The following is a 26,698-nucleotide window of genomic DNA, read 5'->3' as shown; positions in this document are numbered from 1 at the left end:
TTAGGTAGCTGTGTTTTGGACATGTTGAGTTGAGGCCCTTGTGTGGCCTCACAGAGAGGTATTGTGCTATAGTTGAAAGAGGACCAAACTGGCTTAGGAGGCCTGGTTTCTAGACTGGGCTCAATCACTTACATGCTGCCATTTTGAGATGTCACCTACCTCCATTTCTTCATCTACAAGTGGAGTTGACAATAACTTCTCAGCCTGCTTATGTGAGACTGGAGGGTAGAGGATGAGAGTTTTCAACCTTGTTTTGATACTTTTAGTACAATTTTCTCTGGTCACATACCCACCCATTTGTGCTCAGATGTGACACAGTCCACATGGCAAAGTACACTCAAACTTACTCCATTCTCTTGGACTTTTACATGCACATTTCAGAGTAGCCAAAAAGAAAAAAAAAAAAAAAAAACTTAAATTGAGTTTGAGTTTTAAAATATTTTATTATAAGCTAGAGTTAGGAACAAAGCTGAGTTATTTCCCGGGGGTAATTCTTCTTAAACCTCAATTATGAATAAATGTATTTTCAAATGTTTCTAGTCCACTATAACTTTACTTTAAATCAGCTGCTTTATAAGATTTTTAAGACTATTGACACCTGTTTTAAAGCTATTAGCTAAATCCCTTATTTTAACTATTTAATTCTAGAGAATTAGCAAATGGATACATATCTCTATGTCTTTCTTATAATCCAATTAAAATTTAAGAAGTGACTTTCCCGGTCATCATATTTGTTAAGTATTCATTCACTCAGGAGTTACATTTTACACCTTCCTGCCTCTCAACCTCCATACCAAATGCATTAACAAGTCCTTTTCCTAACTCTCCCAGTTTCCTGCCTCTCCACTAACACCATAATTCTCTTGGTGCAAAATATCACTAAGTGTCTTCTGTCTGGATTGCCACCATCATTTCCAAACTAATCTACTGGATTCACTCTTGAGTCCCTCCAATTCATAGCCACACTGTACAGAGATTAATGCTTCATATCTAATTAAGCTTCCACCGACGTAAGCCCTTTAAAGGCTTTCCAAAGCTTTTAGGATAAAGACAATACCACCCTACGTGACTGATGAGGTCCCACATGGACTGACCTCTACTAACCTCCCCAGTCTTATTTCACTCCAGGCTCCCTTTTATCTCCCTGAACTAGTCAAAGGGCTGTCTTCTCTTTAGGTGGATGCACGGTGCCTCCAGCCTACATAGAACCTTTGCAGATCCTGTTCTCTCCACCTACAATCTTTTCCTCCTCTCTTATCTAGTTACTCCCCTCTATCCCTCAAATCACAGCTCAACTGACACTTCACAGAGTCTTCTGTGACCTTCTTGACCACGTCAAACCTGAATTATATGTTCTCATAGCATCATTGACCTCTTTACGGCTACGCTTGCCACAGCTGCAATTTTACATTTATTTCTGTTTCTGTTTGATTGGTATGGAGGCCACCGAACTATGTTTGGTTTGGCTCCTTGTATAGAACTAGTGCCCAGAAGAGTGCTTGGTACACAGTAGGAGCTAATGAATATTTGTGCAATCAATGCGTATTCTTAGAGAGTGTTCCAGTGCAGGGGCTCATACTTAGATTCCATTGGGAGTACATGTAATGCATAGATATTTACAATATAAATTGAAGTCACTGAAAGATGTGACAGTGTTGACTTCAGGTTTCAATTGTGTAATAACTAATAACAGTCCTGTTTGCATTTAAATAGGCGTGTCCTATTTCTCCACTGGAGAACCCCCTGGGGACCATAGATTACCCATAAAACTTTGCCTCTGTGGTTTAAACTCTTAAGTGGTGTCTACTTTATACACATAGGCAGTCCCAGATTGTGGGAGCAATTGAGCCTGCTTGTTTTTCTATTAGCCGTCATGATTTTTTGCTCCATTTAGACTGGCAAATCCCTTTTGCAGAGACTGCTGTCCAGTTTTTATTCTGAATTTTCTAATAGTTTTCAACCACAGCAGAACTGAAAAACAAAGCTTAACTCAAAGACTTAACTCTTATCTTAAAATAAGATAGGAAGCATACACGTGGGTGCCGTTTTCTTATTTCCTGGTGCATGTGCTGTAGTGACTGCTGAGTGATACCCCTGCAAATCCTGTAGTCGGTGACTAACACCATAGTCTTAGAAGTATCCTGGGAATAGAACTGAGTCAAGTCAGGCACCATGACTGCAGTTAATTCCGCACAGTGAGAAGCTGGATATTGATAAAGTTTGAATCTGTTCATGAATGCTTCATAGTTACTGCAGGAGGCAAGAATGACAACCCTCAATTACAGATCTCTCAAATGTCACTGTTAACCTCAAGCCCTCTCACCTTAATCAGGGCTTGGGAACAAGGATTCACAGAAGCATTTCATGAAAAGATGGACTGTGCATTTGTATAAATGCAACTACTGTATTGCAATTAAGCAATACACACACTGCTGCTTCGTACCACCAGCAAAGTAAATAAAAGACTGTTCTGCTGCTCACAGTTTGGAGATGATTCTCATGGAGGAATAGCCATGGTTTGTCATTAAGAGATCGAAACTTTAATATCCAATTAGTAGTGAATGCTGTTAGTGGTGTATTAAAATTACAATATAAATTAAGGCCAAGCAAGTCAACATTCAGGGCATAAATTAATTGCTTCAGAGTAATGCATTCTCATGCTCTGTTGTTCTTCTATGACTTGGATCAGAATGCAGTCCTTATATTGCTTACATCAGAATAGCCTACTGTGTCAGTTCTTGTCTGGCTCCTAAGCACCCCCCTCCCCCCGCCCCGTCTTCTCCCCACCTCCTGGAGCTAAATGCATCAGAATCTTGGGGTTTAGACCATAAGCATCAACATTTTTAAGTAAGTTCCCAGGGTCATTCTTCTGCCTGATAAAGCTTGAGAACCACAGAACGATTTTTAGGACCTGAGACTGTTGTAAGATTTGTTTGGGTTTTCTTCTGCCAGGGGGCACTGTTCTCTGAAATATGGCTGGATTAATAAACCAAGCTGGAAGTTAATTTTAGTCTTTCTTACACACTTTCTTGTTTACTGACCCAACCACGGGTGACCTTCTACCAAAAATCTTAGATACCAAAGCAGGTGAACTTTCTTGATTTGGTTTTGTTATAGAAGGTTTTAGACTATATTTCAGTCATTTTAGTTGAGTTGCTGGACGAGTGGTATGTGTTATCATGCTTTTTGGTTTTCTCAGTTTTAGGTAATGAGGGGTAATTTTATTTTGTGGTTGATTTGATGCCCAAGGTAGGGACTTTGGTCACCCTCCTGACAGTTAATTTATAGTGATGTCTTTTAGTAAATTCTGTGTAACTGTGATAGATGGCTTGTGTGTGTGTGTGTGTGAGAGAGAGAGAGAGAGAGAGAGAGACTCTGTTTCATGTGCACAATGACCTGCTAGAAGATGAAGTTCTTTGGCAGATACTTAATAGAAATAGTGGCTGAGTACAATCCTCTTGGATAATTGGTAACAAGTGCTGTACAGAAGCCAATTAGGGATCAATCTGGCTATTACACTTAAGACTTTTTCCCCCTGCACAGCTTAAAAAAAAAATTGATGGATAATGTTCAGCTTCTGAGTCTAATTCTTTTTCAAGGGGAGGCTTCATTGTCCTCAAGCTGGATTTCTACCATCAAATGTCGGACCGATTCTAAATTTGTTGGACTCCAGCGAGGGCTGGGGAGGTTGGTGGAGGGGGTGGGGGAAGGCGGCGGGCAGGTTTTTTCAAACATTTGGAACACTGTGGCATACAGTGCAATCACAGGATTGCCTGGTTATTTTCCTTTTAGCTTTATAGTTTTCCTCTGTAAAAGCAAGCCTTCATCTTGAAACTGAACATAAAGAGTAGAAAAATCTTACGTGGGGTTAACATCTTTCATAAGCCTTGCTCAATGCCGGACCCCAAATCATTTCAGTATGGTACACAGACTAAAGCAAGAGACTTCTATAGAAAAATTCATAAGCCTGCCGTCTCTGCAAGACTGCAAAATGAAGAGATTTTAGAAAGGCAACTAAAAGTTTGGCACTGTGTTTTTTTCTTTTTTTCTTTTGCTCAATTAACTGTTACTAAATTCTAGAATATCTAATGAAACCCAGGCCTACTGTGCAATGCACCATAAACAAGTTCTGGCTTTTGTGCTATCAGGCTTTATTTGAGCAGAGCCACCGCTTCCTCAGTGATTTGTTATGTGGTAAGCGCCGTATTTGTTTACATACACGCATACGCTCTGTGCAAGAACCATGGTCACTGGGTCCGGCCAGAGAAAAACCAAAGATAAGCTTTCTTCCCTCATTTGAATTCTTAAAGTGTACAGTATTTGAAGACCTCTCAGCTTTTGAGGCCTTGATTTCTTTTAAAAGTCTCCTGATTGCCAACTAGCTCAGTAAAGATACTTTAACGCTCACAATAGCATCAAAGGGTACAGTGTTTGGTAGCCAGATGATAATTTATCTGGGAAAAACCTAGGGAAGCAATTCCTTAAAGCTAAATTCTTGCTGCCATTGAGATTTCCTTCCTCAATTCAATCCTTAATAAAGCTTCCTCATCCCACCCCTGCTACTCTCCCACCCCTCCAAAAACAAAAACAAAAACAACAAAAAGCCCAAAACCCAAGCTGACAGTTTTTTCGGGAGGAAGAGGCAGAGAGACCTGAAGTTATTTTGTCTCTCCTCACAGGGCAGAAGAACTCTCTGCTGCTTCGCTGGCATTCCCAGTATTTTGATAAAAGTTACTTCTCTGAACTTTAACAACAACATGGGGAAACATAATGCTATCTCTTGTGTTTAGTTACAATCTTGGGAGATTTCATCGTGAGAAATATTTGAGGAGTCGGGAGTAGCTGAGAATGTGGCGAAAGGGACAGGGTCATTTAAACTACCAGAAAAATAAATAAATAGGCAAGACAGAGATAGTTATTAGCTTTATAAATTATAAAACTTTCCTCGTTTAAAAAATAATAATAAAGTCATGAGGTTGAATAACTACATTGTAAACCTTAAAAGCTCAGAGCCGGTAGAAACACTTTTATGGCTCTGTTTCTTTTTTATCGGATAAAATGCATTTGGTTTCTTTTTTTAAAACCATGTTTTTAGGAGGGAAGGAAAATGAACATGCAGTGTTATTGGCTACAGCAACATAAGAAACCCTTATGTTACCAGAGGAAACCACATGAAAGTATCTGTGTGTCAGGGGAGGGACCGATAGGGGGTGGAGAGAAGAAGAGTGATGTTTGAAGCTTCTTATGCTCAGAGCTGCGATTTGTGAACGAACTGTGATGAAATCAAGCTTTGGACAAATCAGAGGAGCCTGTCAACCTCCCAGGTGGGATTACTTGTAGTTAATAGACTGGACTCAGAGCCCCAAAGAGCAGTGCATTCAGTGTAGGCAAACAGAACACACGGAAAAAGCTTTCCAAGGACCCTCTGCCATGGCCAGGAAAAACTCATGCCAGCTGTATCAGGTAGGAGAATGACAGAATGACAGGGGAAAGCCTTGGTCTTCAGAGTTGCTTCTCGATTTTGAATTTTCTTTTTGTTCCTAAAATGAAGACAGCACTCTATGGTGCGTTTGGGATTGTGGGATTGGGTGGTGATGTTGAAGTCATTTGCATTGCCTTCATGGAATTTGGTTTAGGCTTGTCTGGCTGCGTTGACAATTGGATCTCTTTGTTCCTTTAGGTAATATCCCTGTTCACTTTTGCTGTTGGGGTCAATATCTGCTTAGGATTCACAGCAAATCGAATTAAGAGGGCAGAAGGATGGGATGAAGGCCCTCCTACAGGTAGGTGTAGCAACTATTTCTGTTTCAACCCTTTTAAAATATTATACATTGGGTAATCAATGTCAGCTCATTAAGAAATTCATCTTTAAACTAGCAGTATGACTAATTTAGTCCTCGATGTCTCTGGAATAAAACCAGCTCTGTATATTATTCAAATGGGATAATGTGGTTTAATGAGAGAGCATTTATGATCTTTTCCTGCTAGGTAACTGGATATTTAAATCTCTGTCCTCTGAAATTTACAAATGCTAAGATAACATTAAAGCTCTGGTGAATAGACAAGGCTGAAACAGAAGTGGTGAGAACAGGTGCTGGCTTAATATTAAAGATACATGCATTTGATTTGCTGTCATGTGGTATGAGAGGTAGTATCTGTTTCCAGAAAGTTCTGACCTAGAGTCAAACAGGAATGGAAGGAAAGAAGTCAGGGAACTGTCTTTATGAAACTTCAGGTCTATGAAATTAAGATTTACCTATAACAGAAAAAATATAAAAGAGAGGAGGTGCTTAGAAGAGCTTACAAGATTGACTTGCACTCATTGATTTTTCTTCTGGCCTGAGGAGGGGTAAGTTTTAATAGTGTGCCTTGACTTAACTAATAGAACTGAAGTGAAAGAGTTTCCTTTTACAATACACTGTGACATAAGCAGTGTGGGAATTCTTATGAAGGAGCTCCTTGTGCAGATGGAAGGGGCTTAACTGACCAGGTCTTAAGTAATGAGTTGGTTAATTTCCTGGAAATTGGAGCTGCTGATGGTTTTATAAATAAAAATTACATATTAAGTAACGGGTACTCTAGGGGGCAATCTTTTCTTGACTTTTCCTGGCATCTCAGCATGTTTGTCTGCCTTCCTGTGCATTTTGTATTTCTCTGCACTGTGTTTCTTGACCTGACTCATAAGAGACTATCACCTGTCTCTGTTGAGCCAGCATGAGCTTTTATTAGCCAAGTTATGATCCGTACATTGATGGAATACTGAGTCTTCCTTACATCAAGTAAGTTACTTTTGAGTGAGGGTGAAAGAATTATATTAGAAGTAGTTTAGTGAGTCCAAGTGGGGTGTGCTTGGGGTGAAAAGTGAGAAAATAGATCATAAAAATTGCTCCGCCAGGGAGCCAAATGGACAGAATGAGTTGTCTTCTGTTGGGGAAGGGGAGGAAAGTACGTCACGACACTGGAGAATCCTGTCTATTGGTAACAAATTCTCTCTTCAAAGACTTCTTTTTCTTGTTCCAGACAAGTGTAACCCCCATTCATGCTGACTATAACTGCTTAGACTGGAAAGGGGGAATTGCATCTTTAGTTTGGTCATGTGGGTAAGTTAGCAGCTTGAAAGCCCACCGCTGGTCCTTTCCAATGGACCCTAAAAGGAACTTTTTTCCTGTTTTGTATTAATGTATTAGTTTGGCTAAAACTGATAAGAAAAGTGATTTCCCTGATGAATGATGTGAAATCAAGTCGCCCATTAGTTTCAAAATTGACTTCTTTGGAAAATGGTCATGAAAGTCCTGGACTGGTACCCTGGATTCGTATCACTGGCCGGGTAGTCTTGGGGAAGTCACTTGTGAATTCTGTTTCCTTAGTTGTACAGTGAGGAACAGGCCTAGATGATTTCTAATTTTCTTTCTGGATTAAAAAAAAAAGCCCAAGACTCTGTCCATTCTGTTCCATTGTCTTTTGAATGTGTGTGCTCTCTGCAGGAGAACTTGAAAAATATAGACCAGATTTACTAACCTAAATATATTATGTGTATGATAGATTACTTCCACACATTATTAAAAACAGCTATAAGAACTAGTGAATCAATGCTACTTCTGGAAAAATAATGTCATCTAAATTATCATCTATAAATCTAAGTGATCTTATACTACAAAATATTTTCTTCTTGAATTATTTAATTGTCATTGATTATTTTCAGCCTTTATGGTATCTTCTAAAATAATTTATCAGTGAAAATTCTACTGCTAGGAAGTGTTAGTCTTGGGATACAGTGCCATTTAAGTCTGAGTTTTGGGATTTTGGTATGCTTGACACTTTTTATTTTAAATTTTCTGGTGATGTAGCTTACTGGCTGTCTAGGCACTGTGGTTGATTTCTCCTGAATAAAGCCAAGATGTACTTTGGAACCTGGGTGAGAGCATAGTGCAGCGAGTTTAAACATTTTCATCTTTTTAAATGTTATATTTGTCTGAAATAACACATATAGTTGGTTATTCTGTTAGCAAAGCCTATGTATTGGAAAACCCTGGGTGAACTGTTACATATGTATTAGAACAAGGTACTAGGAGGAAAGGCTGTGCTTATTTTCAACAACACTTTCATCTTCCAAAGAAATCCTGGGAAGCTAAATGCTTCGAGATCGTTCCACCAAATAGAAGGAATACAAAAAGTATTGATATGTGGCCAGCTTCAGACTGACGGGAGCAAGACCTCTTATTTACAAGCATTGAGTTTCTCGTTAAGTAAATGTAGTTCCTCAGAGTCCGCCACTGTACCTGAGAACATTCTACACACATCCAGACCCTTGCTGCTGTACTACAGACTGAGGTGTTAAGTTTCAAGGCTGTGGCAGTGCAAACTATTATAATTAATTAACTAGCCCACTTGTTAGCTGAATTTTTTGTTAGGATGTAGTGATCTACTGGAAATCATGGTAGAATAGGATTTTTTCTACCAGATCATAGAAGATCTATAGATTTATTAGAATACATGAAATGAGCTGAGCTAATTATAATTCTGTTGGGTAAATGTAATGGGCCATCAGGTAAATGAGATGGTTGGGATAAATTTTCAAAGAGAATGTAAAGAATATGTACAGTTCAATGGGTCCTGTACATCTGATGTAGCCCGCTTGATTTACTTTTAAAATTGCAAGAGAATTTATGTGTATACAAGTGTGTATGCACTCATGTAATGTGCATATGTGTATGTTTGTGGTGTGATGGTGGAGTCTATTTCACTGAAATTGGTGATGCATGCTCTTTCAGTCTCCAGATGGAAACGGGATATCCTCTGAGAGAAGCAACTTAATACTTGAAAGACAAAGGGAAATTTGTAAGCTTGTGAGTAACTGGCTAATACAGACTGGAAAGCTCAGTCTAAGTCATCATCATTTTTAGTGGCTTGAAAGTTTAAAAGTATGTGAATGTGAATGAAATTCATGGGGAAATGTGAAATGAAGAGTGTCTCTAACAACTTTACGAATAAAGCTTTTCTTTGTGAATCCTGGAGAAAACAGACAATGGTGATAGGAGTAAGAAGGTTCATGTTTGTTTGATAACTTTGGGCATCTCATTCTACAGTGCAGAGCCACTTAAATGATAGGGTAGTAGCATGTAGGAATTGCAAAGCTAACAGATATATCACCCATTACTCTGCAAGGAAAATTAAGAGGACTATCACGTTATGGGAATTTATGTTAAGTCTAATGTAAAAATCAGAGAACGTTTAAGTCAATGGAATGAAATTATCTAAATTAGAGTTTAAGGAGGGCATGGATTTTTCAGTTCTTTGTTAAATGGCACTTGGTGCAGTGATTTTTCATTTATCTTAAAACTATACAGAATCTTCTATCTTGTTGCATTAACCAGAATCCTCCATCTTCAATAGAGTTCAACATAGATTATAGCTTCCAAAATCATGTCTTAAAAAGAACATCTAAAATTCAGAACTTCTGTACGTAAATTGAAAAATCCTTTGTTAATGGAAAGAGTATTGCAGTTGCAGTCAGGTGATCTAAAACTGTAGCCAGGCCTTTGCTGACTCAAGTGAGGACTAGAATTCTGAACTCCCAACCAGGAAAATGGGGGTAATGATGCCTCTTTATCTGAAAAGATTTTTGAAAACAAAATGCCATACTAAGACGGAAGAGAATATAAGGTGTTAAATACATGATGATACACTTAATTTATCTCCAATTTTGTTTGAAGGTCAGTGTCTATATTTTTACCTTATCAAGTTGACAATACCTGCTATATAAAATTTTCATTGTTTGGTAGCAGATTCCTAAATTGTTCAGACTTACACTACTGACTACTCTCATAAAGGCCATTGAGGGGTTTATAAGTGGAATTAAAGTTTTAAATTTTATTCAAGTCATCTAGAAATCTGTTTTCTTGTAGTTTATGTAGTCTTTCCACATGAGGAGGTTGTATTTAAAAACACAGTGAAAAGTACAGGTGTTTGAAAACTTCCCAGGTGGACCTATTTATTAAAAAAATTGTCTATGAAATCTAGTTCAGAAGCTGTGAAGAGGAGAGAATAGTGATGCCAAATTAATGGGTATTTATAGAAGTGATATATTATGGAAGCCAAGGTACAGACATGCAGGCCTGTATGTAAGTGCTGCTTTCTAAGGGATGAGGTCAAAATGTATGGACACCAAAGGGGGAAAGCGGGGGTTGGGGTGGGGAAGTAGGGGGTGGGATGCGCTGGGAGATTGGGATTGACATATATATACTACTATGTATACAGCAGACAACTAATGAGAATCTGCCGTATAGCACAGGGAACTCTACTCAATGCTCTGTGGTGACCTAAATGGGAAGGGTATCCAAAAAGGAGGGGATATATGTATATATATAGCTGATTCACTTTGCTGTACAGCAGAAATGAACACAATATTGTAAAGCAACTATACTCCAATAAAAATTAAAAAAAAAAGAAAAAAGGAAAAAATGACAACTTTAATACCAGAAGGTATGATCAGAGAGAACGAATCATCTCCTCCAGAAAAGATATCAGACAGTATTAAATTCTCAAGTTGCGCGGCATCTTGAATATCATCCACGTTGTCCACCTCCTTTCCTTGCATTTTATACTTCAGGCAGGGCAGGCAGACACAGGAGAACCAGGTCTGTTTCAGTGCTCTTGAAAAGGAGGTGACAGTCTTTTTCCTTTCAAGGCTTTACTCTCACTGTCAGGAAATACTCCAGCTGGGAACCACGAAGAATGGGAGGAACAGAGAGGGTGTCATATCTCAAACTCTGAACTCAGGACCAGGCAAAACTTAGAAAAATCATCCAGCTTTTAGGCTATGCTAAATGTTTTCAAACTTAAACACAGCCTCCCTCACTGGCCATCATCCAAATATGAAAATTTCCATTTTACAGAGAGATTTGTAGGGAAATATGATTGGGAATTCAGGATGAAGTAATGTTTAGGTCACAACTTTTGTCATGAATTAGGTTCTTTCCAAAAGTCCAACTAAATTATCAATAGTTTTTTTTTTTCTTCTTCTGTGTATAAATGGCACCAGAAGAAGTCTACAATGCTGCTTTTGTGTAGATACGATAAGATGGAATGCTTTAGAAATAAGGTTTTACTTAACTCAAGTACAAATAATTTCACTTGTTTCTATTATAATTATAAATTTGAATGAAATAAATCATGTTTTACATTGGTGGTTTTTTCTAAATCATGAAATTATGCTTCTGTGAAAAATAGGAAATATATAGCATTGTTTTTATGCATATCATATATGTACATATACACATATTTTAAAATTTGAAGTCCCTATTTTTAAAAAACTTCTGTGTGTGTAGATCTGTAACATTTATTTTTTAGGATTCTGGAGATGACTTGTTTCTTTGATATAAAATAACACCATTTATGTATGTAATTAAAAATGCAGCAATAGCATTTGAATCTCATAAAAGTATTGGCAAATGCCTCATACAAAATTTCAAACCCCTATCACACTTAGCACAGATTTCTGACTTGATCCTTTTGAGATTTTCTGTTTGTTTGTTTTGTTTTGTCTTTGTTTTTCTTTTTAGTTCTGATCTTTTTGGGTCTGGAAAAGGAAGGCTTTACAGATTTTAGAATTCAGACATAAGAAATCAGAGAATCTTTCCATATTTGACCATTCAATCAGGTACAATAAAAAGAGAAGTCCTAAAATCTGTGCTTAGCCTGGTGTGGGGAGGACATGGGACCTGGGCATGGAATGAAAAAGCCAGCACATGGGGATGAGTTGTAGGACTACAGAAAGACTCAGGACTAGAACTTGTTATGAGAGAAGATGGCAGGGATGGAATAGGCCGGGAAAGGCAATGTGAACTTTGTTCTACTTTCTTAAAAAAGGTGCAGCAGTTCAGTCAGGAGCTTATTGGACTTGATGAAGTATATGGCTCAATTGTTTATCTTCCTATTTCTCTTCCTGCCATTGTCAGCTGAATCCAAGTCAGCCAAGAGTGAATTTTGGCATATGTATCCCTAATTCCCATAGGCCCGGGAATTCACTCTTATTTAAATGCTGTTGGTAAAACCCCATCTTGAGTACAGTACTTTTTATGAGATGTATTTTTGCATTATGAGTGTAACAAAGTTGTTTTCAGTTTAAGGGTTGGCGAGGAAGATTATAATTGATAGGGACAACCTATTGAGTGAAATTTAATTATTTTCAAAAACAGAGTGAGGGATAAACTTAGAGAATAATCCATGTTGTAAGAAAAGAGTAAAAATCACATTGATAGAATGGGTGAAGAAAGGTTTAAGATGGCTAAACATGTGTGCAGATATTTTGAAAGGAAAAAAAGAAGAAAGGAAGAGGTTATGATGAGGCGAAAACAAAGGGCATGAATGGAGGGAAATTTCACATGCAGGCTGGGATGCTGTAAAGAAGAGGAGACAGGACAAGTAAACAACTACAAACAATGTGCCTTTGGATCTCTTCTGATTATCTCAGCTCTAAGTGTAGCTAAGCATATTCATGTATGTAGCTCATGGGCGTGAATACTACTCAGAGTTTATGAGATGGCTGTTGGAATGATTCTGTCTAAGCAGTACCCTTAAAAAAGAAATAATTCAATTATAAGCATTTTTCTTATCTTTATCTTTTTTCTTCTCTTTATTCTAGGATTTCTCTATTTTTCCTTTTTCCACTTCTCAACCCTCCTCCTCTCATAGTTTCTTAGGGTCCACCGTGTGCTGTTGACTGGTTGGCCAAAGTCAATAGAAAAATGTGGTTTATGAATCAGAGATAAGGCATTGCATTGGAAAAGTGACAGTATTTCTTAAACTGAACTGGTGTACTTTGTATGTATTTCAAGATCCCAGAATCAACCATGCAAAAGCGTTCCACATCTCGTGGTCTAGTGAATCTGTTTGCTTTAGCTGAACTGATCTAATGCCATATGGGCGAGGATTGGGTGACTGACTTTAAAGAGGACAGAGAACTAAGGGATGAACAGGATGCTCAGATAAATGGATTCGGTGAATCTAGAAATGTCATTTAACATCTGTTCTTTCCCTGCCTCTGGTGTTTTCTTGATTTTACAAGTAATGAATACTAATCATAAAAAAAAATGAAAAATTTGTTAATGTAAAGAAGGAAATAAAATTACAAATAGTATGCTCCAAATAACATTTGTTAGGATATTTATAATCAATGTTATATAACATATACTTCATGCACACATATTCACGTGCATGTGTACATATATACATGAGAGAGAGAAGTAAGCAAACAAAAGCCCAAAAAGACATTTGTAAAATGTTAGAAGTTTCAAACTGCAGAAAAGGAAGAAGTCTCTTTGCTTGTCTCCTTCTCATTTTCCCCAAATGTAATGCCTATAAGGAGTTTCTTATGGTGAAAAAAAAAAAAGAAAGGTTATTCGAATTGGCACCTTGTCTCAATGCCTCTGTTCCCACCCTTGCTCTCACCTCTAGCTCTTTTTATTTTATCTTTATCTTTATCCTTATTGCTGTCTTTATCTATATTTTTAACACAAAATATATCAATAATGTGTACTATTTACTACTATAACAGTTTTCTGTACTTTGCCGGTTAAAAAAAAACGTGTTTATCAGTTTTGTAGATCTTTCCAGATCTGACTTGTTCTTTTTAAGAGCTGGGCAATATTCCATTTATGGGCATAGTGATTCTTTCTTATATATGAATATTGGCAAACTTTTGCAAATATATGTGAGAGATAAATTACCAGTAATGGAATTCCTGGGTGAAAGATTCATACACATTCTAAAATGTTGATAGATACTTCCAAGTTGTGTTCTATTTTATCAAAATTTTCATTTCTAGCAACAGATATGACACTGCTTATACTTTCCATTCATCAGAAATTAATTATTTGGTAAGCTAGGATGAGGATCCAGCTTAATTTTTCCAGTCAGCCAGTTAGCCAGCACTACTTATTGATTAATCCTTTTTTCACTTCTTGATTAATCCTTCTTTCTTTCTCCTATTTAAAATGTTACTTTCATTATAGAATCAATTCTCTTATATTTGGCCCTAGTTCTCATCCTCACACCCAACACTGATCTTATTTTCTAGCACCAAACTGTTTTAATTATTTAACTTCAGAATATATTTTACTTCCTTTTCAGTTTTTTTGTTTTGTTTTGTTTTCACATATTTATTTTTGGTAAGCTTTTAATATCTTATCAAGTTTCAAGAATTCCTTTTTATATTTTTATTTGTGATTGCATTGAATTTTGAGGTTTATTTAGAAAGACCTGACATTTGTTTGCTTGTTTTTTGTTTTTGTTTTGTTTGTTTTTGTTTTTTTGGGCCATGCTGTGTTCTTGTGGGATCTTAGCTCCTTCACCAGGAATTGAACCTGGGCCCTTGGCAGTGAAAGACAGCATCCTAACCACTGGACTGCCAGGGAATTCCTAACATTTTTGTAATGTTGATATTTTTATCTCCAAGATGGTATGTTTTACCAGTTAATTAAATCTTTTAAAATATCGTTTTTGTAGAGCTTGACTGTGTTCTTCATGTGGGTTCTATACATCCTATTAAATTTATACCTAGATATTTTATCTTTTAGGTACTATGATGAATGGAACTTCCATTTAATTTTTGAAATTCCATTGCCTGTATCTTACAAATTTGTGAAATTTTCATCTCATTGAATTATTTTTCCCCAAATTTTTAGTTGATTCTTGAGATTTCTAGGTATACAACCATGTCATGTGAAGATAATGAAGGAGGTTTTATTTCTGGAAAGCCATGATTGCAGAGTTGTATTTGTGTAACTCTAGTTATAGGTGTAGATTATATGGGTGAAAGAGATTTTAAAAGTCTTCTCTTCCAATCCCATCTATTCAGACTGTTCTCAGAACATTTAGGCTCAATTTTCCTTACAAAAGCTATGGATATTTGAAGAGGGGAATGAACTCTTCTTTCTAAATGTATACTTCAAAGTTCTGTTCTCTGTAGGCATCACAGCATCCACAGGGAAGCTAACCCTTACATTTGCAGTCATAATCACTGTAAACAGTAGTAAAACCAATAGCCAATGTTTGTTACTTTCTATATAGCTGACACCCTGCTAAATGTTTTGCATGGTTTATTTCATTTAATTCTCATTCTAACCTTGAGTAACTTTTATTAATCCTGCACTCTACAGATGAGGAACCTGGCACAAGGAACCTGCTGAGGGTATATAGCCAGCAGGCGATGGAGCCAGGCTGCTCAGCCAGAGCCCTGTATTGCTTCACAGGGCCACCCTGTCGTAGTGACATGACCCATTCCCTAATCCCATTGCCTTTGCCTCTTGTATCTTGTAGTGTTATCAGACTCCCCCTGGACCAACATCTCTGGATCTTGCAAGGGCAGATGCTTTGAACTTCAAGAGGTCGGACCCCCGGATTGTCGGTGTGACAACTTGTGTAAGAGCTACAGCAGTTGTTGCCATGACTTTGATGAGCTTTGTTTGAAGACAGGTGCGTAACTTTTGAGTCCTCTCTAGCTTTGATTAGATGTCTTAAAGGCTCCCTGCTGTTGCCACCCTGCTTTGGCCAAACCAAACCACGGGTTTTAGTTTTGTTTCTTGAATGACTGTATAATATATTATACTAGGAGTGCACTATATGTGACTGCTGTATCCACACAAGGTCCACCGAAAGATAGTTCTTTGCAGCTGCAGTCATTATTTGCTAGTTTTGGAAATATTTGTGGCCAGCTTTTACTTGCATCTTTATCATTTCTCTCTCTTTGCTGTCAATTTCCTCATTCACTGCTAGGATACCTGGGCTGAAATTGTGCACATTCTTAAAGTGTTGGGGGGTTTTTTGAATGTTTTTTGCTTGCCTCTCCAGTTTCTAACGTTTGTTTTATTTCATCTCATCATATAGTGACTATTGGTCTACGCTGATATCACTCCCTGTTCTCGGTGCAAGTAGAATATTGTTATGGAGCTCTGTTTGGGGTCGCATGCTCAGGGCAGCTCTAAAATCTTCCCCTACAGTCTTCCTGACCTTTCTTTACATTTTTTCCCTATTGGAAGAGTCAGTAGAATATACAGGACTTTGAGCCAATGCGCAAGAGTTGAGAAGAAGCACCTTTGGAGACTCCTGCCATTTTACATGCTGTTTCCAAAGCCCAACACTTTCGATGGGACTTTGGAGATACCTTGTAGGCTATCTACCATGCCTCTGGGCAGCATAACGTTCAGACTTTCTGGGAAAGGTGACGGGCAACCCTGCTCTTAAGACCGTGAGATGCAGAAATTCCACAGCTCTCTTGATAAATTATTACCTGTTTTCAGACTTTTATGTTTAAATGATTCTTTCAAAAATCTAACTCATATTATCATTAACATTAGTCTGATTTTCTAACGACATCATTAGAAACAGAGACATTACTCTCCTTTACTAAAGAAATAGCCCTTGATTCATGTGAAAACGGACATCAACTCTCATACTAGTTTTGATTTGTTTGTTTCCCCAACACTGCCCCAAATAAGAAGAGTTTTATTAGGCTGTTTTGGGCATAATACATTTTCCAAAGATTTGGCTTTTTTTGTTGTTGTTGTTGTTATTTTCCTTTGGAACCTCTCCCAGCTTCCTTAGTTGTGGCTTTGTAAACTTAAATGCTGAGAACCTTGTAAACTGAATGTATGGATGGAACAGATGTTCCTGCAGAGTTCTTTGGCTCTGATACATTATTTCAAACCAGCGGTCTGTGTTTGCTTGGTGCTGAGGAACTAACTAACATTGTGTTTCCTCTCTACCTTGAGTATCTTGTCCCTGACATGTCATCTCAACCCTCCAGATTCCTGATTTTAGAGCTCCTTGCAAAATTTATGCCTCTCTTCCCAGGTTTAATAAATATGAGCTATAATAACACTTTAAAGTAGTTCATTTCCCTGTGTACAGAGATAACTTAGGCCAAATTTGGGAGAGTCAAATATCAAATAACAAAATGTTGAAGAGAAAACAGAAATCTCTGAGATCCTCTGTTCTGACATAGCACTCTCTAGAGATAAGCACAATCCTTGTTTCAGTGTAAACTCTGAGACTGTGTGTGTGTGTTTAGAATGTAGGTGTTTGCATTTATACGTGTGTATATTTATGCCTGTGTGAGGATGTTTCTGTATTTATATACCTTCATACACATCATCCTTTCGAATGCCTACATTGTATCCTATTGAACAGATGTAACCTACTTCATTGAGTAATTGATCAGCATTTATGTTTCCTTAATTTTTGCTATTATGAACAATGCATCAATGAATATTGTTCATGCATATTCATATTTTTTCCTATTTTCCTTAAGATAAATTCTGAGGATTGGGATTTGGGGATCAAAACGTATATGCATTTTAAAATTTAAATATATATTACAGAATTACTCTTCTTAAAGTGGATATTTCTCTCAAAGGGCACAAGAGCTCTTCAGCACTCCCTTTTCAGCATATTCTCATTAAAAAAATTTTTTTTTCTGATCTGATATGTAACTTTCTTGTTATCCAATAAAGTTAAATTTTTTAATGATTATTCCCGTATTTGCTTTAAAAATTATACAGCTGACAGAATCATACCTTACTTGTAGTTCACTGAATTTTTAAAAATTTAATTCTTATACAAAGTTAGTAATTTCTCAACAAACTTACCTTGTTAATAGTGATGATCTTTGTAAGCAAAGGGGTTTTCTAATGGGACTAGGGGAGGAATAAACTAGGGGACGAATATTGGTTGGTACAGTTATCTTTGAATTGAGGGAAAAAAAACTTGTGTGACCTCTCTCAGTCAAAGTAACCCTGGAAAACTGCTAACCATTGGGAATAGCAGATGCTGGGTAAAAGGATTCCAAGCACTTGTTCTGCTTGGGAAGAGAAGGCAGTGGAAACAGGAGATACCAAAAAAAATCAGAGAATGGAATCAGGATGTACAGATAATTCTAAGAGAATGGAAATTAAACACTAGTTGTGTGGTTTTCTAGTGTGGCAACTATTATCTCCTTATCCATTTATCCACGTAGCAGTGGCATCTCTAGGTAGAATATTACTAAGGAGCAGCATTGCTTTCTAAAATCATGGCTTCCCACTTATGACATGTTTTAAGAGATGAAGACCTGAAATGTCCTTTAGCTCAGAGAAGCGTTTCTTGACTGTTCTTTGTCCAGTAGACCCGCGCCACCCCGTCACTGTCTATCCATGCCATCCTGTTATGTTCTTCACAGCACTTAACACAAGCTGAAATGATCTCATTGACGAGTTTACTTGCTTATGGTCTGTCTTTCCTAATTGGAATGTAAGCTCCGAGAAGACAGGACCTTGTCTTCCTTGTTCTTCACTACCTCCCTAGCACCTAGAGCATAGAAAACATAGTAGATGTATTTATTGACTAAGTGAATTAACTATGAAGTTTCTCAATACAGCAACCCTGAATTTAAAGAGTCATATTTTATTTACATGGGAATTTTCAATTAGATTTAATAAATGTTCATGGACTACCTGGCATGTGGCAGGCGTAGATGTAGGTACTGGAGATGTAGTGGTCAAAGGAGAGATGTGATTTTTCCTGACATGGTGCTTACAGTCTAGTGGATAAAAAGTCACACAAAAAGTACAGTGCTCTCTTTAAATGAAAATACTACTTTCCTGCAGGTATTTTCTTTGTAGAGTTGAGTGTGAGCTCCCAATCAAATACGCTCAATCAGAAATCTATAACCCAGCAATCGACCTCCTTGAAAATAAGGACTCTGACTTCTGATTGTAGGTAGAGCCACAGTTTGGTCAATGCTTAGAACTGTGAATGTTTTTAGTATGTCTTTATACTCTTCATATCTGTTTAGTACTTTAATCCTCAGGTGCATCTTAGAGCAGGTAGAGGCCATTTAGTTGCACTATTATTTTTTTTTTAACTTTTTATTTTATATTGGACAATAGTTGATTTACAATGTTGTGTTAGGTTCAGGTGTACAGCAAAGTGATTCAGCTATACATATACATGTATCTATTCTTTTTCAAATTCTTTTCCCATTTGGTGGTTACATAATTTGAGCAGAGTTCCCTGAGCTATACAGTAGGTCCTTGTTGCACTATTATTTGTATTTAAATCAAGCTGATTAAAGTTTAAGTAAAGCTACTCCGGAAAATAAAAGAGCCTAGCTATAGCAACTATACCTGTAATGGTAGGTATCTCTGTCACAAACCTTATACACCAAACATTGTATTGGGTCTTTTAGGACAGTTGCCAAATGGTTAAGGGTTCCATTTTTCCAAAGAAGCCCAATGCATTTGGCTTTGTACTCTGATTTGAAAAATTAAAATTCCGTCCTATTTGTAAATCCTCCAAATATCATCTAGGCCTCAGGCCAACTCTAATTTCACAAGCAGATTAAATGATGTGGGATTTTAGCTCTTTTTCTTGGCAAACGTTGTAAGCAATTGTGGCCTCTTTATTTGGTTGTGTGAAGCAGTGAAAGTGTTCTCTTATGCTGATTTCAGCTGGCGGCTGGGAGTGTACTAAGGACAGATGCGGAGAAGTACGAAATGAAGACAATGCTTGTCACTGCTCGGAGGACTGCCTGGCCAGGGGAGACTGCTGTACTAATTACCAAGTGGTTTGCAAAGGTACATGTATCCTTGGGTTGGCTTGAACATTAAAAGAATAAAAACTGGAGGCATTGGAAGAGACCTTGGATATTGTGGATATAACGCCTTGGATATGGGCTTGGGAGGCGGGAATGAGTTGTCCTTGATTTCTCATGCTTCTTTCTTAGTTTTGCTTCTCTGCATTTCACTGATCTGAAATAACAAGGACACAAACCCAAGTTCCATAATTAGATAGAGTTAGAATAATGAAGAGATTTCTAAAAGAGTTCCTGTCTTGATCCTAGGACAGTTTTCCTAGAAGCAGAACCTGAGACAGGAATTCTGTGCATGGAATTTACTGGGGGAGTGCTCTGCAGGAAAACCGTATCAGGGAGCAAAGGATGTGGGAGAGAGGCAAGCAAGGCTGTGGCTGGCCTCAGGGGAAGTCTCACCTTGATCGACTCCAGTGTAGGCTCTGGAGAGTAAATCCCAGAGTTCTTACTTTTGAGGCAAGGGGTATGGCTTTTGTACTCACTGGCTGTAAGCTGTTAGCTGAAACACTAGCAGCAGCATGGGGATGCGGGTACTAGCTGCTAAGGGGAATGGGGTACCAGTAGCTCCTGCTATACCCCAAAGCCATACATGCACGTGTGCTGACTTTGTGTGGCTGATTGTCAAATATGATGTTTTATTCCAAGAATAAATGCTACTCAATGGAGTGCTGAACATATAAAAAAAAATGCACTTTCTGTCTTTAAGGATTTTAAGTCACCACGGCATCCACTTCTAAAGTTAATGGAAGGACTCAAGGATTTTTGTGTAATGTTTGCAACTTTTCACTTTTTAGTGTCTGAATTAAATCTCTTTCTAGCTGTGTCATGGAACATTTAAGTAGAGTTTCTGTTAAAATATTTTGGGGGGAAAGCAAATCAGTTCTGAAATATGTGTAGTGATTAGTTTTGTCAAGACATACTGTTTGAATGCTGTCTGAAAATTTCTCCTGCCCACATGATTATTGTAACTGTTGATAAAGCATAATATTGATTGAGAATTTATTTCCTTTTCCCTTTTATTTCCCTTGTAAATGTACCAATAAGCCACAAAGGCTATTAGAAGAGAAAATAAAGTCCTAGGTATCATTGATCATTGAATCATGAAACATTAGCTTTTGCTGGTTTAAAATTCTAGTTGCAGTACTTTTGTGGGGCCCACGTGTGGGCCCTGGGTTATTACATGTGTGGTAAAGCTTCCCCGTTTTAAGGAGCATGATACTTACATAATTGTCAATAGTTAGATTCTTATTGACCAGGGAGATTTCCAATGTTCTTTACATGGGAGCAATTTCTTCAAAGTCTCGATCACAGACGTTACTTATGTTCAAGACATATGCTTTTGTTTGTTTTAGGACAATTTAAAGCAAATGCTTTTTGATAATTTTCATTTTCTCCAAAGTAAGCTTCATTTCTTTTTTTTTTCTTTTAAATCTAAGCTCTTTTTTCTGTTCTTGATGGGAGTAACTCAAGAAAGACATAGGTTTATGCTCTCAGATCTTGGTGGAAGATAAAAGTGAAAGATAGCATTGGTTTTTATTCCTAAGTGCAAGGGCTGTACACAGACCCACTGGCAAATAATCTCTCTACTGCAATCTCCCACCTATCATCTCTGAGTAGTCTGAACCTTTTCCCCCAACTAAAGGGAAGTTGTGCCCTGTTTTCTATGACTTTGAGATGTTTGGTGGCATAGGAAAAAATGTCCCATCTAATGACCAAACAGTTAATTTCTGGAGGGAAACAAACATGGAATTTTGTTCACTGACACCACTGGTGTTTTTATCTACAAACCATTTAGACTCGGAAGGCTCAAATAAACACCACTTGGGGTTATTAAATCTAGACTTTCCCATCATGTATGGGTGTAGTTTGGTAAGCCAAAACAGGCACTAGACTTTATTTCAGAAGTTATTTTTAGATGGCGTCTTATAAACAACGAGTATCAAACAGGACACAGGTCCTGCAATTATGTACTTCAAGGTTCTGGATGGCATTTAGAATTAGATTCACCAAAAAATCTACCCATTTTTCCTTACAGGAGAGTCACATTGGGTGGATGATGACTGTGAGGAAATAAAGACCCCAGAATGTCCTGCAGGGTGAGTGCAGTTTATGAATATTATGCAGTTTTATATATTTGTTGATAAAATATCACAGGCTATGGATGGGAAAATGATTAAAAACAATGTAAAACTGAAATCCTTTTATTTAGGCAAACTTAGGAGTGCTTCTGAGTAATTTACCAGTCAAAAGATGGAATGTACATCTTGAAGTAGGGAATTAAAAAAATTTTTTTTTCTCTTAACACCTCTGCGCATATTGAAGACCGAGTATCCTCTGTATCTCACCTTAATTGAAGATTTTACAAAGTATACCTAAACAATACTGAAGAGGAAAAGAAACATTTCTGGCAGTGATTTGTTTTTTTCTGTGTTTTTTCCTGAAGTGCTGCTTTTGCTTATTTTTTTTTGGTGCTGGTGGTTGGAGGAGGGTGGTGGCTGAAGGGAGGACTATAGAACGTCTTGAAAGTATTATCCAAGATGGTAACTCCTACCAGATGCTACAGAAACTTGACAAACCACTGCAGCCCGGCTTTGCTGGGGTACAGCCAAACCTGAGTGACACCCCACAGCTCAAGTGGGACCAGCATAAGGCACTTATTACGCCTTCCAGGAAACTGTTGCAAATTCATGGACCCTTAAAATGCCTGGCAGAAAATAAAGTGTTCTACAAATGTGTTTTCATGAATGTATTTGATAGAGTGTCTTTTTGTTTTAGGCAGCACAGCCTGGGACACAAAAATACAAGAATTTAGATAGCTTTATTTTCATCTCCTTTTTAACTTTCATGAATTGCTTGAAATTCTTTGCCCTTTTAGAATGGGATGGCGATAGTTTCTGAATGTTTAAAATGTGTTTGGTTATTTTGGAGGAGAAAGTAGCCCATGTGGTAGAAGTGTTAAATGATAATAGTAGTGATAGTAATGCACTTTTACATAATATTGTTCTAAGTGCTTTATACGAGGGTGAGTCAAAAATTACCTGCACTCCGGTTATATTACAACTTCTGTTGGCCACACTATCTTATCCGTTCAAGGCTACTGTCTCCCCAGTCACTGCTGTGCAGGTGTGAACGTGTTACATCAGTTCATTTGTAACTGCAGTGTGAGCAAAAATGGATGCCCCACTTGAGATCTGCACGAAACAAGAGCAGCGTGCAGGGATTCGTTTTTTGTGGTCTGAGAGTGTGCACGTCTGCACGCTTCTGCTCACACTGTCGACAATCTGCCAAAACTTCGTTTTGAGGTGTTAAAGCATCCTCCCTATAGTCCTGATCTTTCTCCGTTGGACTTTCACCTGTTTGGTCCCCTGAAAGCAGCCCTACGAGGACAAAGATTCACTTCTGATGAAGTGAAGACAGTGGTGCATTCGTGGCTCACAGCTCAGCCTAAAACATTTTTTAATGAGGGAATATGAAAGCTTGTTGACAGATGGACAAAGTGTATTGAAAAGCAAGGAGACTATGTTGAAAAATGATGTATTTGTCTTTTCTAAAAGTTAATTAAGATAAATTCTACAGCCAGAGTGTGGATAATTTTTGACTCACCCTTGTATGTGAGTCATTTAAAATATGCCTCACTTATTATGTGGCTTCAAATAAACTCAAGCTGGTGCTTGCTGAATTATTTGCAAACTATTAGAAACAATTTTGCACATAGTTTAGCATTCTCAAGTCTGATCGAACAACTTTATCTTTAGAATATAACAAAAGTCCTATTTTATCAGTCCTGCCCTAGTTAGGTGGATAGTCTAGTTCTTTATTGATTAATTTTTAGATCTTCAACAATTTTAATTATTTTTGAAATTATTTTGCTGTCAAACCTAAAAAGAATTTTTTATAAGTATTTAGTTCCAGTGACAAGAGTGCTGCTATTAATTTCATCTTCCTTCCTTCCTTCCTTTTTTCCTGTATTTGATAAATATTTATTAAAGCCCTACAAAATAGAAACATGAATAAGACACAAACTGTGCTTTGAAACTAGTGAAGAAGAAAAATATGTTAATATATCATTATAATATAATGTAATATATATATGAATGTTAAGAGGTGTTAATATCTTAAAGGGATTCAGAAGCGTGGGCAACTAATACTATGAAAGTGGAAATCTTGAACTGGGTTTTAAAGAATGAATAGGAGTGTTTCAGGTAGCAAATGGGAGAATCCATATTCCAGGCAAATATAACAGCTTTTTACGTTGTGAAAAACCTTGTTTACTGTGTAAGAGGCAACAGTAGAGAAAATACATTAGGGAAAATCTGGAGTCCAGTCCCTTCCCTGGTTGTTTAACTCTACACTTAACTCACCACAAATGTTATGTAGCTGGAAGCCCAGGCTTGTATAGATATCCTCACTTGAAATTTCATCCTGGAAATTGTCGGTTGCAATTACTGAGATTGACTAGGCATAATGCAAACTCTGTGACAATAATTTTTCTAAAGCTTAATGTGTTACTGTTTAAGGTTTGTCCGCCCTCCATTAATCATCTTCTCTGTGGATGGTTTCCGTGCGTCGTACATGAAGAAAGGCAGCAAGGTCATGCCTAACATTGAAAAACTAAGTAAGTCGTTTTCATACTGTGTTTTCATCTGTAATCCATGATCTGCCCAGTAACCACTCAGCCATCGGTTTTGAGATGTATGGACACGTGACTTTACTATTTGAAATTCAAAAATGAAGGTAGCACGTGTCTTTGATCATTTATAGACTGCATTTGCATACATGAAGTGATTCCTGGTTGTTCTCTTGATGTAATATCTGAATTTTTTCCCCAGGGTCTTGTGGCACTCACTCCCCCTACATGCGGCCTGTGTACCCAACAAAAACTTTCCCTAACTTATACACTTTGGCCACTGTAAGTATTTTTTCAAATGGTGTAGATTCAGAGAGCTGATTTCATCCTGAAATGACTGAATGGGAGATTTTAAAAACATGTTCCTTAGTGTTCAAAGAAAATCTTTCTGTTTTTCATCTTACCTGTATCAGTTGTTTATAGTAAATGCCTTCTACGACTTTGTGGATTACTGAATTTCATTGCAACTTTAGAACCTTTTTTTTTCGGCTGCAGTTTTGTCTGCATACCTACATTCAACCTTTCAAATACCACAGGAGCTATTCTTTATTTTCTGAACTTTCAAATGAAAATGTTGACTTCAGAGCTGCTGTGTTTTAATTTTCAGATACTCCCAATTCTACCTTGCTTTCTTCCTTAAAAAATATAATTTGTTTATTTTATTTATTCATTTTTGGTTTGGAGTAGAAATAGAACCTAGGAGAAAAGAATAGTGTATTTAGAAACTATAAGGAGGCACGTAAGTAAATTTCATTCTAAAGGTTAATTTATTGTAATAAAAATTAGTCATCTTATTAAATTGCAAGTTAAAAAAACCCCAATATTAAATTTCTTATAATCATGTCCAGTTACTCAGATGGCTTATAATTAGTCCAAAGATAATATTCATGTTTGCTAAGACAGACATGTATAAAGGTTATATATATCTTATATAAAATTGGAAATTAAATATTGTTATGAAACCTTCTATGATCAGAAAATTTATGGTAGAACTATTACGTGTGGATTAGTTTGGTAATAAATTTTCTTTTCCACATAGGGGCTATATCCAGAATCACACGGAATTGTTGGCAATTCAATGTATGATCCTGTATTTGATGCCACTTTCCATCTTCGAGGGAGAGAGAAATTTAATCACAGATGGTGGGGAGGTCAACCGGTAAGTTTTGCCTTTTTTTGTGTGTCTGTGCCTTGAAACATTTCATTCCCAAATTTGTTACCTGTGAAAAAGCTGCATTTCATTTCCTCATACTTGGCAATGTTTCTGTCTTTTGATGTTGTATATATGTGCGTGTGCATGTGTGTACACAATATATGTGTGTATATATGTGCATATTATATATATGCATGTGTATTAGGTGTATGTATTTATATATGTATGTGTGTATGCGTATCCATGTGTGCATATACAATGTGCATATACTGTATATACATATGTTTGTATGCCTATGTGTGTATATATGTGTGTATGTGTATGTGAGGTTATGATTATAAAAGTGTGAGATGATAAGGATCTTCATTAGGGTGATAGTGGTAGAAATGGTGACATAGGGATGACTTCGAGAAATATTTTGAAGAAAGACTAGTCAGATCTTATTGATTTACTAGATTTGTGGGTACAGTGAATGACATGACTGCCACAAAATTTTAGCCCAAGCACCATAAGATCAGGAACAAGGAAACTTGCTGCAAAGGGAAAAGGAAAAAAAAAAAAAAACTCAATGAAACCCACAGTAAATTTATGAATTCTTTTGTTTAATCCATTTTTAAAAAATCTTGGAAGTTACATATAATAAACGGAATCTACCTTGGTTCTGGACCAGCAAATTAATACTTTGAAAGAAAGCATCCTGTTTACTTCAGATCAAATGGCTGGGCAGAAAGTAAAAAGGGATGTAGATGGCTTTCTGAACAGTGTTTTTCCTGTGACTGTGTGTATGTGTATGGTCAGGCAGCTTGCTTTGGTCAGAGGCAGGCAAAGCAGCAACCTAAATCCATGGCTGTTTAATGTGCAGAATGGAACTAAGTGCACGGGACCCTGGGTAGAAGGATCCGAAGCCCCATAGGAACACATCCCAGTAAACACAATCAGAAACATGTAGAAGAAGGTTGGAAAATGGTTCCACCTCATGTCAGCTCAGATTGGGGGCCACGGTTCCCTGGAGCACTGGTTGGGAAGGAGGGCTGGGAGGCCTTTGTGCAATCTGCCATGGCAGGAAGCGTGGGCAGTGTCTGCACACATCCATGTACCTACCATCCTGAAATGATCTCCTACCTGGAAATGTCTGCTTCAGTCTATGGGCAAAATAGAGAGTATAAACTAAGGGAAAAAATGGTATTGCTCTTTGAGAAAAGGTCATCTATAATAAAATATTCATATTGCATAATAAATCAGTATGCAAGGTTAAACATGGGCTTTTTAAAATTTAAAAAAAATTTTTTTAAGC

General features: G+C 37.3%; 1 protein-coding gene across 1 annotated transcript in view; it reads left to right on the top strand.

The window, feature by feature from the left end:
• ENPP2 (ectonucleotide pyrophosphatase/phosphodiesterase 2) overlaps positions 1-26,698 on the top strand; it is a 110,250-nt gene that overhangs the window by 28,363 nt on the left and 55,189 nt on the right. The window contains 7 exon segments of the mRNA XM_057736110.1: positions 5,681-5,783; positions 15,319-15,474; positions 19,485-19,610; positions 21,660-21,720; positions 24,142-24,239; positions 24,454-24,533; positions 25,291-25,410. Of these exon segments, the coding sequence (XP_057592093.1) occupies positions 5,681-5,783; positions 15,319-15,474; positions 19,485-19,610; positions 21,660-21,720; positions 24,142-24,239; positions 24,454-24,533; positions 25,291-25,410 (744 nt within the window).

Source organism: Hippopotamus amphibius, chromosome 5, assembly GCF_030028045.1.
Source record: "Hippopotamus amphibius kiboko isolate mHipAmp2 chromosome 5, mHipAmp2.hap2, whole genome shotgun sequence".
NCBI lineage: Eukaryota > Metazoa > Chordata > Mammalia > Artiodactyla > Hippopotamidae > Hippopotamus > Hippopotamus amphibius.
Note: the sequence above shows the minus strand (reverse complement) of the source record. Positions and strands in the feature narration are given on the sequence as shown.